The following is a 15,032-nucleotide window of genomic DNA, read 5'->3' as shown; positions in this document are numbered from 1 at the left end:
TGCAACAAGAATTCCACTGTTCAATGCAGAGGAGAGAACAAATAGGTAAAAAGAATAAATTGAAACCCTCTATGAGGGAGAAGATTTGTCTGATGTGATAAAAGACGAAACAGGAGTCGATTTAGAAGAGACAGGGGATCCAGTATTAGAATCAGAATTTAAAAGAGCTTTGGAGGACCTAAGATTAAATAAGGCAGGAGGGATAGATAGCATTCCATCAGAAATTCTAAAATCATTGGGGCAAGTGGCAAAAAAACGACTCTTCACCTTGGTGTGTAGAACGCATGAGTCTGACGACATACCATCTGACTTTCGGAAAAATATCATCCAAAAAATTCCGAATACTGCAAGAGCTGACAAGTGGGAGCATTATCGTAATATCAGCTTAACAGCTGATGCATCCAAGTTGCTGACAGGAATCATATACAAAAGAATAGAAAAGAAAGTTGAGGATGTGGTAGACGATAATCAGTTTGGCTTTAGAAAAGGTAAAGGCACGAGAGAGGCAATTCTGACGTTGCGGTTGATAATGGAAGCAATACTAAAGAAAAATCAAGATACATTCATAGGATTTGTCGAGCTGGAAAAAGCGTTCGACAGTGTAAAATGATGCAAGATGTTCGAAATTCTGAAAAAAATAGGGTCAAGCTATAGGGAGAGACGGGTAATATATGATATGTACAAGAGCCAAGAAGGAATGATAAGAGTGGACGACCAAGAACGAAATGCTCTGACAGGGGTGTAGTCTTTCGGCTTTACTGCTCAAACAGTACATCTAAGAAGCAATGATGGAAATAAAAGAAAGGTTTAGGAGTGGAATTAAAATTCAAGGTGAAAGCATATCAATCATAAGATTCGCTGATGACAATGCTATCCTGAGTGAAAGGTAAGGAGAATTAGATGAACTTCTAAATGGAACGAACAATCTAATGAGTACAGAATATGCACTGAGAGTAAATCGAAGAAAGACGAAACAAGTGAGAACTAGCAAAAATGAGAACAGTGAGAAACTTAACATCAGGATCGACAGTCACGAAGTAGTTGAAGTTAAGGAATTCTGCTACCTGGGCAGCGAAATAACAAGTGGAAGACGGAGCAAGGAGGACATCAAAAGCAGACTAGCAAGACGAAGAAAATTCTGAGAACCTACGTCTGGAGTACAGCATTGTGAAACACGGGAAAACCGAAACAGAAGAGAATCGAATCGTTTGAGATGTGGTGCTACGGACGAATGTCGAAAATAAGGTGGACTGATAAGGTATGGTTCAAATGGTTCAAATGGCTCTGAGCACTATGGGACTTAACGTCTGAGGTCATCAGTCCCCTAGACTTAGAACTACTTAAACCTAACTAACCTAAGGACAGCACACAGATCCATGCCCGAGGCAGGATTCGAACCTGCGATCGTAGCAGCAGCGCGGTTCCGGACTGAAGCGCCTAGAACCGCTCGGCCACAACGGCCGGCGATAAGGTAAGGAATGAGGACGTTCTGAGCAGAATCGGAGAAGGAAGGAATATGTGGAAACACTGATAAGGAAAAGGGAGAGGATAATAAGACATCAGAGAATGACTTCCATAGTACTAGAGGGAGCAGTAGAGGGTAAAAACTGTAGTGAAAGACAGAGATTGGAACACATCCAGAAAATAATTGAGGGCGTAGATTGTGCTACTATGAGATGAAGAGGTTTACACAAGAGAGAAATTCGTGGCGGAGCGTATCAAACCGGTCAGATGATTGATGACCCAAAAAAATGACAAAAAAGACAACACGTATCATACATCTGATCTGTTTATTTCTCAATATACAACTCATATCTATGACCTCAGTGATGGCCAATTGCTATGTAGGTCATAGTGGATTCTGCTATCATCAGTGGCAGACTCAGGCTGCCGGAGGTTGCTGCGTCAGCTGGCGAGCCGTGGGCTGACGGGTTTCCCACACACTGATCCATAGGCGCTTCCCATGTGGCACATCGCTGTGATGAAGACATGATCGTGGTGCATGTGTCACTGATTCGCATGCCACCGTGAAGGTGCTCATTTCCCCTCTGGCCACTGCCCACGTTGTCCTATGAGATGGACCACAGTGTGAGTTGCCATGAAGTCTGATGTTGCGATGTACGCTGATCCAGACCTGCCAGTGCAGCACGCCCTCTGATCTTTAGAAAGGTGAAGTGCCAGAGCAGCTGGTGCCCTGGAATGGAACGGTGGTAGTGGACCCATTGGTGACCTGTCAATGGCAGCTGTAGTCCTGGACACTGGCGTCGGTTATCTGTAGTTATGCAGCGACAATATGAGCAACACAGTGTGTTCCAATACAAGAATCAGACAACTGAGTGTGAATAACTGTGGCGCCATCGATCCTGCGACTGCGTTTAAGCTAGCTGGTCTGGGTATTTATATTGAACTAAAGAGAGGTTTTACTGTGACCGAATCTGACCAGTTCATTACGAGTGGTTACGGTAGGCATTGTTGCGTCCAATATCTTACTCGTAATTAATGTTACAAGGGCAACGAAGGCGGTTCAGTGTTCGTTTGTCTTACACTTTTCGCTGACCTCGCTCGGACTCACGTTCGAAGTGTCGATGTCGCACGATTGGTGAAGGACTAACTGTGTCAGAATGTTTACGCCTTCCGGCTGGCTTGCGTTGACACTGTACTGAAACAATGCTGAAGAATGTGCGTAACGGATCCTTTGAAAATGGTGTAACTTCGGAATGCGTAAGATGTAACAAAGACAATAAAAACTGTGCTCAAGGCAAAAGTGTTTCTATTTCTTTGGCAACTTTGTATCATAGAATCACTAGATTTCGGCAGATGTCATTATTTAACCTCCGAGAGTAATATCAGTAGTGCAAGAAGGCTATAATGTATAGAACGTTAAAAAAATAGCGAAAGAAATTTAAGGCACAACTTGACAGGGATCGGTTGACAGAATGCTTTCTCAAACGTCAAAGAATTGTCAGAATGGTATAGGAGGGGAGTTAACAACAGTTAAATAATGAAGCGGAATATATACACATTTAACAGAAGGTCATCGCTAGTGGTTCGTGTTACTTGGAAGGGTTACAGATAACAGCAGAAGTATTACTTATTTAAACTAGGAAGATGAGACACTCTGACATCTCTCGGGATTAAGCTCATCATATGAACGGGGTAGCATAAGGATATAACTTTGGATTTCAAACGGTGTTACTTCAAGCTACTGTATTACTGTATTACGTAAGAACATATTTACCAAACCTAGAGGAGGTACAAATTTACCCTAATGGAAAGCTGGGCTGTGTGAGAGTAACAACTTTCATCGCCTACTTTAGATTTTACCATACGGGCTTAAGCAAAAGATCGCAAACCTCAATAAACCCCCTGAAGATAGTGATGTTGTGGCTGATATTGACTTGGAAGAAACACAATTAGTCAACACTAAAGAACCAAAAGAAATATCGAAGAAGAAGTAACCTTTGAAGTTGGGGTTCGTAGAAAATGACATAGCAGACACAGATGGTGTGCAATACGTATTGTGCGTGAAAACTTATGCGTGTAAATGATAACTAGGAAAGCAGTCTCTTATAGGTAATGGCCAGTTTTATTTACTGGTAGAAAAGAACAGAGAACACACCTACGAAAATAAGATACGATCTGATACGCGAACTGCTAAAAATTCTGAACAGCGCTAACCCCAAAGCGGCGTTCAGAATGTGTGGGCTCATGACGCCAGAGGAAATATCATGACTGTAGCTGTCAAGAACACGGTTCAAAATATGATGTAACTGAATATCATAAAAGAAAACCTGTGCGAACCGAAAAGTAAAATTAACATTGCTTGCTTTATTTAGCTACTGGAATGGTGTATATCGTTTGTGCTCTGAAAAATTATCAGTTTTAATAATAAATAGGTAATTGTTTTATTCTTGTTTTTGTTGTTGTTTTCTTTGTTGCATTGGTATTAACTACGCTAATTACCTCATTTCTGTTACCAATTTCCCCTCTGTAACTATTTTCTGACGTTTTCTAATGGTAATATTGTGATTATTACTATTTTCGTTTCTTTACTTACTTCTCTTCTTGGTTGTCTCTGTTCTTAGTAATGGAAGATTGTGTAGTCACTGCTTCTGACGAACTTCCACTATTGCATTGTAATCCAAGATGCCTTCAACAGTGAAAATTCATGAAGGTTAGACATTACTATGAACCGTTTTGTGTGTTACGCCTGCAACATCAATCTCTTTGACCATCTCAGTGCTTAATACACTCACTTAGGATGGCCCAACCCAAACAAGTTACGTAACTACTACACGCTGAGTCTATTTCATAAGCTTCTCAGCGTGCTTGGCCCACAGTACATTGCATCATAGATCTGATACCTGTCATTTCGTCATAAACGCCACACAAGGCCTCACGTATCCAGTATCATAGCGGTACCGATCACCATTATAAACTACTTAAAATTCCTCCTCCGATGCTCCTTCCCGTCACTGGAACATGCTACCCTTTAAGCTATATACAGTAACCCCCACCCCGCATGTAAGACAGGGCTGAAGCACCTTCTTTTATAATCTTCATCATTTTTCCGTAATAAATTAATGTGTATGGCCACTTCACTTCACAAAACAGTGGAGCAAATGCACGTTTCTCCTTCCACGCAGGTTTATTTCTCTCTTGGTTTTCAGTTACTCAAGTCGCACCATAATTATTTGCTCCACGCTTCTTCATTTGGGTTCTACCACCTACGTACGTCCCTCTTTCGCTTTCTTTCTCTCTCACTTCCTTTGCTATCATGGCCTACTAGAACTATCTGTATACGCATTATCGCTGTTCTTCTAGTCTTCACAAAAGGTACGTATTAGTGTTGATCCTATATTTGTCGTATCTACATCGGTATTAAATTCCGTAACTGCAACACATCTGTCACAATGAATTTAATGATGAAAAGTGAATATTATCTGATTAGTGTAAGAGAGAACTTTATGGCTCCAGTTTTCTTAGTACAAGTAAATAATTGTCAAATTTATTCCTACGAACTGATGAAAACGGGAAATTATGTACGTACTTAGTATAAAAAAGTTATGATTTCTCGTTGTAAATCAGCAGTTTAACTGCTTAGGTATCGAATGTTATTGCTGCATTCCAAACGATGTCAACCGTATAAATAAAAGGAGTTGTATCTCCTCTACCATTTTCGAGACTGCTTTTCTATTAATTTTTGTGATACTAAAATAGAATAATATTTCATTTTGCATATATGAAGGTGAACTGTTGTTTTCAGGTCTGTGGATGAAAGATCCAGCACACTACATCCCAAGATTATCGTTGGAGTCTGAGTTAGGGGGCTTGTAACATAACAGTCAAGCGATTCTGTTCATTACGTTTTACTCTGGTTACAATCGTAAATACTTTTTAGACAGGAGCTGTATTGTCATAATAGAGAGAAGGCTGCACTCTCCGAAGGATGATACTGTAACAAATGTTTTTGTAAATCGCTACGCTCGTTTCGTAATCGAGTTAAACTGTTTGCTCAAGTCCAAGACAAAAGGACAATCATCCGAGGCTGCCTGAGTGTCCAAATAACTACGGTGTAGCCACACAGATTTGCTATGTAACATCCAGATGCAGACAAACACACACACAAGCACACGCGCACACACACACACACACACACACGCACACACACACTATCACTCATGCCTTTAAATACTCCATTGCATGCCGTAACACATCATACCACATATGTATCCACGATGGTGTTATTTGAAATTAAGAGATGTTGTACCGGAAGATCCGTCGTTGTGAGCATGATTTCTGGGCAGCAGCAGTACCATAAATCGAGTCTTATGAGCTCTCCACGAATCCATACCGGAGCTGCCACAGAAATCTTGTGCTACAATGAAGAAGGATGTCTAAATTGTGAATGTTAACTTTCCCAGCACATACCGCTGATGAACGTATTCTGATTTTCCCGCCGGAAGCAGTGACATAATATCACGACGTTTTGACGAGTGTCATTACTTATGTGGTTACAAGGAATAATTACAGATTTTAAAAAAGATTATCTGTATTCAGAATTCTAATACACGACATTTATAGTTCTTACAATACATGGAATATTTTGTTATACGCGTCCCTGCAGAACAAATTTGAAGCGACATTTTCGACTGCAAAAGTGTTTTCAGAATTTCCATGCTTAGCTAGGTTCAGAAAGATATCGAATTCTGCAATAGGTAGTGTCTCTCTTCCTAGACATGTTGAAATTTACAAACTTTTGGAACAATGTAAATAGCCTAGTATGTAAAATAACTATGCTCCACCTACTAACGAAAACAAAAAGTAGAAGGTCAAAGACTTCACTCCCGTCTTTACTGCTTACATATTACAAATCATTATTGCAGCCTATACGTATGATATCCATCATACATGTTAAAATCATCATCAAATATGGATATTAAAGAAATTATGTACTAAACAAAAATAATGAATCCACTGTTTTGCCTGAAAAGGTCACTCACATGCAATCAAACAAATTTATAAATGTTTTAAGCTATTGAGTACATATCATAAAGTCTGTTAATAACATGCAACTTTTATTTAAGAGATTCTTTTGTTTTAAGGAACAGATGAAACTTTTACTTAGAAATATCCAATTAATTTATCGAAATGGGAGCAGAGAAATTTTTAGAAACTCTCTGAGAAGCCTTTCTTTTTATCCCCTACCGCCGCCGCCACCGCCACGTCCTCCAGCAAATCCACCTCCAAATCCTCCACCTCTTCCTGCACCGAAACCTCCAATTCCTCCGCCTCTGCCGCCCCCAAAGCCTCCTCTTCCACCACCGAACCCACCCCTCCCACCACCAAAACCACCTCTTCCACCGCCAAAGCCGCCCCTCCCACCACCAAAGCCTCCTCTACCACCACCAAAACCACCTCTCCCACGACCAAATCCCCTACCAAATCCACCCCTGCCCCTACCGAAACCTAAGCCACTCCAAAATCCACCACCGCCACCAAAGACTGGCACAGGACGGAAGCAGCCCCACGGCGAGAAGCGGCAGTCCCACCACTGTGCGTCGACGACTGCGGCGACGGAAACCAGCAACACGAGCGCCACCTGGAACATCCAGTTTAACATACAGGTACCATAAGACGGTTTATTTCTCTAGGGTGTGCTTGCCGCGCATGATTTATGAACTGCAGAAGGATGGACGTAGCGTACAAGTCATTACTAACGGCATCAAGACATCTAAAAGCTTTCTTTCTTTGGTAAAACGATATTTCATCTATGGAGAAAACCGGATGGGAAGTATGACTCACTTCCTTCGTCTCCTGTAGACACAATCACAGGATATACACTTATGCGTGTCGCGGTTTGTGCATATACACTACTGGCTATTAAAATTGCTACACCAAGAAGATGACGCGCTACAGACGCGAAATTTAACCATCAGGAAGAAGATGCTGTGATATGCAACTGATTAGCCTTTCAGAGCATTCACACAAGGTTGGCGCTGGTGGCGACACCTACAACGTGCTAACATGAGGAAAGTTTTCAACCGATTTCTCATACACACACAGCAGTTGACCGGCGTTGCCTGGTGAAATATTGTTGTGATGCCTCGTGTAAGGAGGAGAAATGCGTACCATCACGTTTCCGACTTTGATAAAGGTCGGATTGTAGCCTATCGCGATTGCCGTTTATCGTATCGCGACATTGCTGCTCGCGTTGGTCGAGATCCAATGACTGTTAGCAGAATATGGAATCGGTGGGTTCAGGGGGGTAATACGGAACGCGGTGCTGGATCCCAACGGCCTCGTATCACTAGCAGTCGAGATGATAGGCAACTTATCCGCATGGCTGTAACGGATCGTGCAGCCACGTCTGGATCCATGAGTCAACAGATGGGGACGTTTGCAAGACAACAATCATCTGCACGAACAGTTCGACGACGTTTGCAGCATCATGCATGGACTATTAGCTCAGAGACCATGGCTGCGGTTACCCTTGACGCTGCATCACAGACAGAAGCGCCTGCGATGGTGTATAAACGACGAACCGGCGTGTACGAATGGCAAAACGTCATTTTTTCGGATGAATCCAAGTTCGGTTTACAGCGTCATGATGGTCGCATCCGTGCTTGGCGACATCGCGGTGAACGCACATTGGAAGCGTGTATTCGTCATCGCCATACAGGCGTATCACCCGGCGTGATGGTATGCGGTGCCATTGGTTACACGTCTCGGTCACCCCTTGTTCACATTGGCGGCACTTTGAACAGTGGACGTTACATTTCAGATGCGTTACGACCCGTGTCTCTACACTTCATTCGATCCCTGCGAAACCCTACATTTCAGCAGGATAATGCACGACCGCATGTTGCAGGTATGTACGGGCCTTTCTGGATACAGAAAATGTTCGACTGCTGCCCTGGCCAGCACATTCTCCAGATCTCTCACCAACTGAAAACGTCTGGTCAATGGTGACCGAGCAACTGGCTCGTCACAATGCGTCAGTCACTACTCTTGATGAACTGTGGTATCGTGTTTAAGCTGCATGGGCAGCTGTACATGTACACGCCACCCAAGCTCTGTTTGACTTAATGTCCAGGCGTATCGAGGCCGCTATTACGGCCAGAGGTGGTTGTTCTGGGTACTGATTTCTCAGGATCTATGCACCCAAATTGTGTGAAAATGTAATCGCATGTCAGTTCTAGTATAATATATTTGTCCAATGAATACCAGTTTATCATCTGGATTTCTTCTTGGCGTAGCAATTTTAATGGCCAGTAGTGTATTAACACTCTCCAGAATCCATATCACAGCAAATCCTTACATTTAATGTATTCGCAGTTGGGAATATCGACAACAATTAGCTGTAGAATGGAAAGACGACATTGAAAATTTGTGCCGGTCTGGGGCTCGAACCTTGATTTCCCGCTTATCGCGATTGGAGGAGTTATCATTTGGCTATGCGCGCACGATTCACAGTTACCCGCAAAGTTGCATATATTGTCAACCATGAAATCACAACCTGTACTCGTACATCCATTATGTATATTTCTGTACAGGTGAGACATTTTACTTTAAAGTCGTTTGCCCGGTGTTGGCGGATAAATACGATACTGCAGTGCCTGCGTTATTCTGAATTACGATCCAAAGGAAGTTTGCATCGAAATTCAAAATTACACAGGCACTGCAGTATCGTACAAATACTTAACGTTCTCTAAATACGACCACTACAATGCTGATACCAGTAACGACAAATATGTGTTCTATGATTGTGTCTGGAAGAAATATGAAACTAGCTCACTTCGTTTTCCCTACTATAAAGCGGTACTGGTGGTAAAGCATTCATTATTATAGTGTGACACTTTTTCGCGTACATACACTGAAGCGTCAAAGAAACAGGTATTGGCATGCGAATTCGAATACAAAGATACGTAAACAGGCAGAGAACGGTGCTGCGGTGGGCAACGCCTACATAAGACCAGTGTCTGGCGCGTTTGTTACATCAATTACTGCTTCTTCAATGGCAGATGACCAAGATTTAAGTGAGCTACAACATGGTGCTACATTCGGTGTACGAGTGATGAAGTGGTGATTTTCCTGTGCGACCATTTCACGTGCGTTCCGTGAATTGGCAGGAATCCTGTAAAACATCAAATCTCAGACATCGCAGCGGCCGGAAAATGGTTCTGCAAGAACGGGACCAACGATGACTGAAGAGAATCGTTCAACGTGACGGAAGTGGAACCCTTTAGCACATTGCAGCAGATTTCAATAATGGGCCATCAACAATTGTCACAGTGCGAACCATTCAACGAAACATCATCGATATTGGTTTTCCCTTGTGTATCCTTGATCACTGCACGACACAAAGCTTTACGCCTCACCTTGGCCCGTCAACATCGGCATTGGACTGTTGATGACTGGAAACATGTTGCCTGGTCGGACGAGTCTCGTTTCAAATTGTGTCGAGCGGCTGGACGTGTACGGGTATGGAGACAACCTCGTGAATCCATGGACACTCCATGTCAACGGAGGACTGTTCAAGTTGGTGGAGGCTTTGTAATGGTGTGAGGCGTGTGCAGTTGGAGTGACATGGGACCCCGATACGTCTAGATACGATTCTGGCAGGTGATACGTACGTAGGCGTACTGTCTAATCGCGTGCATCCATTTACGTCCGTTGTGTATTCCGACGGAGTTGGGCAATTGCAGCAGGTCAATGCGACACCCCACACGCCCAGAATTGCTATAGAGTGTCTCCAGGAACACTCTTCTGGGTTTAAACACTTCCGCTGGCCACCAAACTCTCCCGACACGAACATCATTGAGCGTATCTGGGCTGCCTTGCAACGTGCTGTACTATTATGGATTTATGTATAGCCTTGCAGAATTCCTGGTGCCAACTGCTTCAGATATTAGTCGAGTCGGTGCCACAACGTGTTGCGGCACTTCTGGGTGTTCGCGGGGGCCCTATACGATATGAGGCATGTGTACCAGTTTCTTTGGCTCTTCAGTGTACTTTCACGCGAGTTTCATTCACAAGCAGTGTATTTTTACACCCCTTAAATAATTTATCGCAGCACAAAAACGGAATGTAATTTAAGTAAAATGTTTTAAACTAGACAGCTAAAGAGAAATTAGTAGTTAAAACGGATTTTATTTCAGTTTTCATGCTGCAAACGATGGGGATAGCAAGAGAGACAATCTGAGACAGACGATAGTATATCCAGTGTAAAGATGGCAGGAAATGTCGACTACAGTGATGTCTGTGCTAGAATGAAAAACTAAACAGCGGCAGCGAGTTTTTTTCAAATGAGCCATAAAGATGGAACTGTAAAAAAAAACAATGGTTATTTTTTGATGTGGGGATGCTTTAAATTCTTATTCCTAAGCATGTTGTCGTTTTCTTGGATGCCGAAACGAAATTTTGGTGTATCCTGTGTGATTATGGACACGGAGAAAGTTTTGTTGTAAAGTTATAAGAAAGAAGAAGCATTAAGCATTGAAGAGAGAATGTAAATAACGATTCTATGCTAACCAATCGGATGTTAAAATACAGTGTAAGTAAGTATTGCTTTCCTTTCATTACTCAGACTGCAGGCGGTTTCTTTTCTTGTAAAAACTGACTTACAGCCTCTTAGCTTAAAGAATAAAAATCAGTACAGGCGTGTTTTGCTGGTGACATACGTAAGCTGTTGTGAACCGGATCCCATTGCACTCACAAAAATCTGCCTAAACTCCGCCCAAACAGGCGACCGGCCGCCGTGCCATCCTCAACCCACAGGCATCACTTGATACGGATACGAAGGGGTATGTGGTCAGCACACCGCACCCCTACCTGTTGTCTGTCCTCAGCACAGTAGCTCCTCAGTTCGCCGCGTAAGAGGTGCATCCATCCCTCGTGCCTATAGCGCTCGGCAGAGCGGACGGGTCCGCAGCTCGTGGTCGTGCGGTAGCGTTCTCGCTTCCCACGCCCGGGTTCCCGGGTTCGATTCCCGGCGGGGTCAGGGATTTTCCCTGCCTCGTGATGACTGGATGTTGTGTGACGTCCTTAGGTTAGTTAGGTTTAAGTAGTTCTAAGTTCTAGGGGACTGATGACCGTAGATGTTAAGTCCCATAGTGCTCAGAGCCAGTTGAACCATTTGAGAGCGGACGGACACTCATCCTAGTCCTAGTCGTGCGTGGCAACGCTGAACTTCGGTGATCGGCAGGAACCGGTGTTACCACTGCAGCACGGCCGTTGGCTTTGCACTCCTGAGTGGCCGATTACGCGCTCATTTTCAGAAAGAAGGTCAGCACGACATCTGTTCACCGAGTAGGTGAACTGAAAAGCCGTTACCCAAGAGTAGTTCACATTGTTGCAATTGGCGTAATATTTCCCTATATGGTTACAACAGCGAGAGGGTGTATTGGTTGGATAAGTTTGATTAGAAATAGTCACTCACTTTTTCGTATATAGCTAGTAATTTTAGTCTTCCAGCCGATAACTCGGTAAGTGCAACGACATATATTCAAAGAACTGGGATACATATTTTGATTTGCAATACAAAACCAACGCAAATGTGAAACTGAAATACCATATCCGAGTCTCATCTATCTTATATTATATTACTGCAGCAAACCCTCTATATTTCCTTTGGATGCCGGTTTTGGCACAGTGTCTTGGCGATGGAATTTAAATACCGGGTGATCAAAAAGTCAGTATAAATTGGAAAAATGAATAAATCACGGAATAATGTAGATAGAGAGATAAAAATTGGCACACATGTTTGGAATGACATGGGGTTTTATTAGAACCAAAAAAATACAAAAGTTCAAAAAATGTCCGACAGATGGCGCTTCATCTGATCAGAATAGCAATAATTAGCATAACATACTAGACAAAGCAAAGATGCTCAATATGTCCACCGTCATTCCTCAACAATAGCTGTAGTCGACGAATAATGTTGTGAACAGCACTGTAAAGCATGTCCGGAGTAATGGTGAGGCATTGGCGTCGGGTGTTGTCTTTCAGCATCCCTAGAGATGTCGGTCGATCAGGATACACTTGCGACTTCAAGTAACCCCAAAGCCAATAATCGCACGGACTGAGTTCTGGGGACCTGGGAGGCCAAGCATGACGAAAGTGGTGGCTGAGCACACGATTATCACCAAACGACGCGCGCAAGAGATCGTTCACTCGTCTAGCAATATGGTTGGTTCTAACAAAACCTCATGTCATTCGAAGCAGGCGTGTCAATTTCTACCTCTCTATCTACATTATTCCGTGATTTATTAAGTTTTCAAATGTATACAGACTTTTTGATCACCCGGTATATAGCACTCTAAATACTGTGTTCGCCTTACGAATGAAGACCGATGCTCGCGAACATTCTGTGCATTGGCATTATTTGGTGCAAGTTCTCCTCCTTAATGGCATTAGGGTCTGGCATGTTCGTGTCAGTAATATGTCAGACAAGTAGCCAATAAAGACAGGGTCCTCCACCACAAGTTGCTGGGTTTTACGTTAGCAACGAAAGTGGATAAGGAAAAACCACTTGGTAGGTTGTCTTTCTCAGAATTAATATTGGCTGAGTGGATTAAGTCCGAAGGCCATACTAAAAATAATAATAATAATAATAATAATAATAATACGGAGACGAATTGCTATTAACACCCCTCACTATTCTGCTATCACATTTGCGACTTGACAGTATGGTCCAAATTATTTGATTAACAGCGTCACTCAGGCAGCAGTTCTGTTGCTGCTACCAACATGCTCTAACGGATCATGCATGCCAAAAGCCGCCGTGTCATCGTCTACTATTGGCGTTATTAGGGTGTGGGACATGTAGTGGGCACATCGTTCTCCCGGCCGTTTGCACCTTCCAGAACCTGGAGCCGAAATTTCTCCTTCAAGTGTCTCCCCATTTGGCACCCCAATCCTCCCACCAAGGAAAAAATACCAGGCAGTACCGGGAATAGAATCGGGACCCTGATAGGTACAGAAGCAGACAGTAAAAACATATAAATTTAAGTTCATTTAATTCCGGCGATACGAAGCTGAGTGTGTGCAGGACACACATTTTGCTCACGTGCACTTAGAAGCGGTTTACCGTTTCAAAATAATCACTAAAAGTCATTTAGTGGCTATAGGGTACTCATCCGTCCTATTTCAGTGTGTATATGGTCAGCTGAGATACGTTCAACAAAACACAGAGCACAATAGTTGTAAAGCGATGTTTCTAACGTAATTGGATACGAATGTTTCTAAATTTGCTGAGGGAGAACAAGTAATGGTAGTGCGTGTGGCCCTATGCAGGTCTTTTTAGTTGACGCCACTTCGGCGACTCGCTTGTGAATGAAGGTGACACGATAAAGGAGACAACACAACACGCAGTTCTCAAGCGGAGATAAGTCTCCGACACGGCCGGGAATCGAACTCAGGCTCTTCGCACGGCATTCTGTCATGATGACCATTTTATTTATTTATTTATATAGTAAGCGAGTGGCTGATGGGTGCTCTGAGGGTAGAGAGGGCAGGGTTCCAACCCAGCTCTTAACTACGGAAGCGTATAAGCAGAACACGGAAACTGTGTATTAGAGCTAACATGCTCCAATCGACAGGGTCACATATAAATCGTGTCGATACTTGCTCGATTCACGCTGGCAAAGAACAGACACAACGAAATGAAACAACTCATTACGTATTAGTCATTAGGATAATCACTTACTCTCTTCCATTTATACGAGGGCAGTTCAATAAGTAATGCAACACATTTTTTTTCTGAAACAGGGGTTGTTTTATTCAGCATTGAAATACGCCAGGTTATTCCCCAATCTTTTAGCTACACAACACTATTTTTCAACGTAATCTCCATTCAGTGCTACGGCCTTACGTCACCTTGAAATGAGGGCCTGTATGCCTGCACGGTACCATTCCACAGGTCGATCTCGGAGCCAACGTCGTACTGCATCAATAACTTCTTCATCATCCGCGTAGTGCCTCCCACGGATTGCGTCCTTCATTGGGCCAAACATATGGAAATCCGACGGTGCGAGATCGGGGCTGTAGGGTGCATGAGGAAGAACAGTCCACTGAAGTTTTGTGAGCTCCTCTCGGGTGCGAAGACTTGTGTGACGTCTTGCGTTGTCATGAAGAAGGAGAAGTTCGTTCAGATTTTTGTGCCTACGAACACGCTGAAGTCGTTTCTTCAATTTCTGAAGAGTAGCACAATACACTTTAGAGTTGATCGTTTGACCATGGGGAAGGACATCGAACAGAATAACCCCTTCAGCGTCCCAGAAGACTGTAACCATCACTTTACCGGCTGAGGGTATGGCTTTAAACTTTTTCTTGGTAGGGGAGTGGGTGTGGCGCCAATCCATTGATTGCCGTTTTGTTTCAGGTTCGAAGTGATAAACCCATGTTTCATCGCCTGTAACAATCTTTGACAAGAAATTGTCACCCTCAGCCACATGACGAGCAAGCAATTCCGCACAGATGGTTCTCCTTTGCTCTTTATGGTGTTCGGTTAGACAACGAGGGACCCAGCG

At 43.2% G+C, this 15,032-nt stretch overlaps 1 protein-coding gene across 1 annotated transcript; it reads left to right on the top strand.

Annotated features, from left to right (window-relative positions):
• The first annotated feature begins 6,611 nt into the window (after positions 1–6,611).
• LOC124796054 (anther-specific proline-rich protein APG-like) lies at positions 6,612–7,136 on the top strand. The gene has a single exon (XM_047260141.1). The coding sequence runs from the start codon at positions 6,612–6,614 to the stop codon at positions 7,134–7,136; it is 525 nt and encodes a 174-aa protein (XP_047116097.1).
• The last annotated feature ends 7,896 nt before the right edge of the window (positions 7,137–15,032 follow it).

Source organism: Schistocerca piceifrons, chromosome 4, assembly GCF_021461385.2.
Source record: "Schistocerca piceifrons isolate TAMUIC-IGC-003096 chromosome 4, iqSchPice1.1, whole genome shotgun sequence".
Classification (NCBI taxonomy): domain Eukaryota; kingdom Metazoa; phylum Arthropoda; class Insecta; order Orthoptera; family Acrididae; genus Schistocerca; species Schistocerca piceifrons.
This window is presented reverse-complemented; position numbering and strand designations above follow the sequence as displayed.

Bases quoted from the DNA above. Each gene is read 5' to 3' on its own strand.
- LOC124796054 (XM_047260141.1), top strand. From the start codon at position 6,612: ATGAAACTTTTACTTAGAAATATCCAATTAATTTATCGAAATGGGAGC.